Source organism: Lipotes vexillifer, unplaced genomic scaffold (assembly GCF_000442215.2).
Source record: "Lipotes vexillifer unplaced genomic scaffold, Lipotes_vexillifer_v1.1 scaffold240, whole genome shotgun sequence".
Lineage (NCBI taxonomy): Eukaryota > Metazoa > Chordata > Mammalia > Artiodactyla > Lipotidae > Lipotes > Lipotes vexillifer.
The window spans coordinates 240,142-245,131 of record NW_006797481.1 but is presented as its reverse complement, the minus strand read 5'-3'; the positions used below and the strand labels follow the sequence as shown (position 1 = coordinate 245,131).

At 48.4% G+C, this 4,990-nt stretch overlaps 1 protein-coding gene across 1 annotated transcript in view; it reads left to right on the top strand.

Annotated features, from left to right (window-relative positions):
- The window catches only part of BTBD16 (BTB domain containing 16), a 44,426-nt gene that overhangs the window by 37,694 nt on the left and 1,742 nt on the right, over positions 1-4,990 (top strand). Inside the window, exons 11-13 of the mRNA XM_007469547.1 lie at positions 896-983; positions 2,664-2,741; positions 3,873-3,971. Of these exons, the coding sequence (XP_007469609.1) occupies positions 896-983; positions 2,664-2,741; positions 3,873-3,971 (265 nt within the window). The remainder of the gene's footprint in view (positions 1-895; positions 984-2,663; positions 2,742-3,872; positions 3,972-4,990) is intronic.

Below are 4,990 nucleotides of genomic sequence, written 5' to 3'. Positions count from 1 at the left end.
TTCCTTTGCCTGCGTCTGCACGGCATCACCAAAGGTAAGCCCCAGCCCGTGGGAGCGCGTCCGGGGGAGGCTGTTGGGGACCTGCCACACCCCTCAGCCACTCCTAAGGAAGCCCCACCAGACGTTTCCAAAGGAATCAGCTGAGATCTGGCTTTGTCATTTCCAAGGTGTGTGACTTTAGGAAAGTCAGTTGGCTGCCCGGTCTCAGTTTCCTTGTCTGTAAAGTGGGGATAATCAGAGCTTCTGTAAAACATGATGATGAATGGAAGGGGCTTACCGATTATGAAAGTACTCAGCGCCCAGGGCTGCGTGTCGCCATCTAACCGCATGCCCTGCCTCTTAGAGTGGCGTCCCCTCTGGGTCACTCGCTTGCTTGGCAGTTTGGGAGAAAACTGTGGGTCTGTGCTCCAGGCTTGAGTTTCCTCATGCTCTGGGCCCAGAACAAGGCAGCTGTGACTTGGAAAGAGAGGGAACTCTTGGGGAGTGTGTTTGGGGCAATCCAGGTGGCCACCAGTGAGAGCTTTGCATCTGAAAGGATATTTGAGAACTTTTTTCAAAGCCATTTCCAGTTAATCCGGATAGAATGAGTAGCTCCAAAACCCACAAATGGTTGATGGAGCCCAGAGAGTTTGTCCAAATTGCTTCTAGACACTCCAAAGACACTGTTTATCAGATCTCAACCCCTCCTTGGGCACGATTGTGGCCGGGGGCTGGGGACCCTTTGGGGGAAAGGGCCATGCGACGTCTCACTTGGGTTCCACACATCTAACGATTCCTGGGGCCCGGGAATGCCCGCCAGTCCTCAGCTCCCAACTTCCTCCATTTTCCCTCCGTAAATGAGGTGTTTGCAGTTCGCTTATGAATAAATACGTAAGAATGTCCCCTTTGTGCTTCTTCCAGGCAAGGATCTGGAGGAGCTAAGGCACATTAACTTCTCCCCTGAATCCTGGCTCGTCCGGGTTATAGCCGACCATTACCTCGCGGTGAGTCGCTAGCTCAGCGCGGAAACAATTATCGAAATTTATTGCCTTTGCTTTTTCTGGAGATGTGTTTTGCATTCGAAACCTCTGGGCCTCTGAGGTGGGGAAGTATCTGGATCCTTCCCCAGGGGAAGTGGGAAGAGCCAAGCCTGGAGGGGAGGAGAGAGGAGGCCCCACCTTGGAGCCCAGGTGTTTAGAACATCTGTCCTGTTGACCCGGAGAGTCGGGGACAATTGGCCACACGGCCCTGCAAACAGAGTCCCCTCACAGATACAAATGTCATGTGCTTATTATTGAAAATTTTCAAAATTCAGAGAAACTGAAAGAAAGAAGACACATACTCTCAGACCCATCACCCCAAAACAACCATCGCTAACATCTTATTGCATTTTATTGCCTTCAGGTCTTTTTTTAAAAAATACACTTAATGAAATGTGCTTCTTATCACCATTTTTACTGGCTGCAAACTCTTCCACCAAGAGGATATGCTACAAACAGTCCTACTTGGCCTTTCCTTTATTGTAGAAAAGTCGTGGTGTTTCTAACTGCTATCTATTATAAGTAGGCTGCATGGTGAATGCATTTGCACGTAATGGTTTATTTTACTATACTTAGAATCATTTTCTTATAGGAGAATCTGAAGAGTAGAAAATACTGGCCCCAAAAGGAATGTGCACTTTTGTTCTTGATACATATTAGCAAAACTTGGACCAAATTACTCCTTCCCCAGCGATAGATGAGGTGCCTTTCTTTGAACAAGCTCAGCAACGTAGAGCATTTTCCTTTCAGACCACTTGTGTCAATTGTGAAGTGAACAATGGCATCTCATTTTTTAATATGCATTCCCTTTATTACTAGTAAATATGAATATTTTTCCACGTGGCATTTCCCCCTTTGTGAATTGTCTGTGCAAACTGTTGTGCTTCTTATGTGTTTCCGATCGTGCATTTTCAGAGATGAAGTGGGGCAGTGTTTGAGTTCTGAAGATTTATGAGTCACTGGTTGAAATTAAATTCAGCTCAACAAATACCTATTGTAATGTACAAACCACAGGGCTCAGTGCCCCGTACGCAGTAGATAACCGCTCCGTGGAACCGTGCCTCTCTGGGACATAACTCAAAATTGTGTTCTAACAGAGCAGAGGATGGAAGGGGCAACAGAGAGAGAGGGGACAGTCTCGGGGCTGGGGCTGGACACCTCAGGAAGTCCCCCACCTCCCTTTTCATGTCCTTCTGGCCCTGCCCACCTCCTTCCTTTTGCCCCCCCCCCCCCCCCCCCCCTTACCCCCCCCCCCCGCCACCAATGTCATCCTTCTGAAATTTGCTCCCTCCCGGCCCCCGCCCTCACGTGGAACCTGCCCTATGGGGCCGTACTTGCTCTTGACTTAACAGCCATGAATATTCTCTGCCTTGTAATCGGGCTCCTGATGTACACATTTTATTTCTCAAGTAAGAAAAAAATGCTGGGGCATTTTTCTTGTTCTCATCTTTGCATCTTCTGAGAGCATTGAGCATGGTACCTGGCTAGTAGGTTTTCAGTAAATACTGTGGACTGGATTCATGGGTGAAGGTAGGCTCCAGAGACAGAACTCTTTCGAGCACGATGGGGGTTGTAGGGATCAATGTAGTGAAGATGACGTTGGGGGATCGGGCTGCTGGTAAGTGGTGTGTGTTTTCCTTTCAGCTGGAGAATGGGGGCGACATGGCCCACGTGAAAGATCTTACCACCGAGGGATTGAGATTCGGGCTGCTCTTTAACCAGGTACTGACTGCTGGGCCCGAGCCAGGGGAAGAAACACCCCTTCCCATGCTTGGTTAGAGACCTTTGTACAATGGCTGTGCTCACTTCCGCCCTCTGGTAGGAAGGCCGGGGCAGAAGAGGGAATCATAGGGGTCTCTCCTGCACACCTGCCACCCCCTTAGAAGGAAAATGCACAAGACAGGGCCCTGGGACAGGCCGTTCAGTCACTTGATGGGCACATCTACGATTCCCGTGAGGGTGACCAACTGTCCCAGCTTTCCAGGGTTGGAGGTGTTTCCTGGGGATGCAGGACCTTTCTGTTCTAAAACCAGGAAAGGCCTGGGCAAACTGGGATGAGTTGGTCATCCTCTTCCCCACAAACATGGTGAGCTGCCAACTGCCCAAGAAGAGATTCCACTCTGAGCCCGTGGTTAAGGTTGCAAGGGTGACTGTTCTGAGCAGCTCTTTAGATGGAGCCCAGAATCAAAGCGGCAATGAGTTAGGGAGCTCGGCTGCAAAGCCTCTGGGCACTCAGTCACCAGGGGAGCCTGAGCGGCTGGTGGCTGCCCTCTGTCTTGGGCTCCCTCGATAGGTACAATTCTCCAAGCAATGGCTGCGATCCTCCAACATCACTAAAGCCGCCCCAGTAGTGATCTCAAAAGAATTCGTGTTTTACGGGTTTGGGACCCTGAGTCTATCATCAGAGACTCCCCCTCTGGGTCAGGCCTGGATGGGCTGTGCTTGCAGGGACCTGCCCAAGTGGACAGATAGATTGCAGACCACAGTGGCCAGAACACCCTGCAATACCGTGGGCATGGCGGGTCTCTTAGGCCCATCAGATTGGAGCAAAATGCTTTGTTTCAAAGGTCTGCAGACCACGGGTCATCTAAGAATATGCCTAACTCATTCTTGTCCCCACTAAGGGGGGCATGCAGAGCAAATAGTATTTTGCCACTGAGTGCCAACCTGTAAGGATTTGTAAAGTCGCTACAGTTTGTCTTTTGTTTCCCAGGCTAACATTGCTGTTGTGTTTTAAATCACAAATTAGTCACTTTAGTAGTTGTAGCTAGAATTGGTCTTGCTATGTTTTCTTGCCTTTGAATACTGAAGGTTTTTACCCCGTCACTTGGTTGCTTATCTTTCCCCATTTAGGAGTATACTGCACATTCAAAAGTGATTGCCGTATATGGATTCTTCTTTGAGATAAAGGGAATCAAACATGATACTACGTCATATAGTTTTCGTATGCAGGTAAGGACAGAGAGCACAGGAGAGCTGTGTCTCTGAAACAGCCTTTGAGATTCAGAGTCAATTCATATTGAATTCATAATAATTGATTAAACATTAATTACAAATTCATTTGTAAAATGTGCTGTGAGCCTGGTGCTAGTCATTCTCATGGTCGTGATGTCATTTGATTTTTGCACCAACATTGTGAGGCTGCTGCTATTAACCCATTCAATAGGTGAGGATCTCAAAACGGAGTGTTTTCATGTTTGTATGGCCTGTGCTGGTAAGACCAAGGTTAAATGATAGTCCTCTGGAACCACGTGTGGGGCTCAATTCATTTTCAGTTTGTACATGCTGGGGGATGCTTTACAGGTGGCCATTCTTCTGTGGAGGTAACGCGTATGCCCATAAAGGCAGAGGGAATGGTTTTCTCTAGGGGGGCAAAGCAGAGGCTGTGAACAGGACGCTGGAAGAGTCAGGAGGGTGGATGCCTTCACCGCCATGCTCCTGCTGGACTTTCAGGAGAGGCAGGAGAGCTGGGTTTCAGAGTAGAGTCTGTATTCAAACCATCTGGTGAGCCGTTTGATCTTGGTGAGGCCAGGAACCTCCCTGTGTCCACTTGCTGACCTTTAAGATGGACAAGGTAATAAGACCTACCTTCCTAGGTTGCTGTGAGTATTAAATGTGTTAACTTGTGCAAAGGGCTTGGAACAGGGCCCTGATGATGATGATGATGGTGACAACTATGATGGTGGACCCCTACCTTCCACTTAGGGTTTCATTATGAGTCTCCAAAACTTTAAGCTCCTTGAGAAACCATATCTTTAATATCACCATATCTTTTTATTACCACTGCCAATCACAGAACAGGAACGTAGGGGTGGTATGTTTGTATTATGAGTGGATAAATGAATGAATGCATGAATGAGAAACCTGGGGTTTCGTCCAGCTTGGCCACTACCTCTTTATGTGTCATTGAGCGAGTCACATCTCTTCTTTGGGCCAGTCCTTGGCCTTCAGTGACTCACGCATTTCCCTAC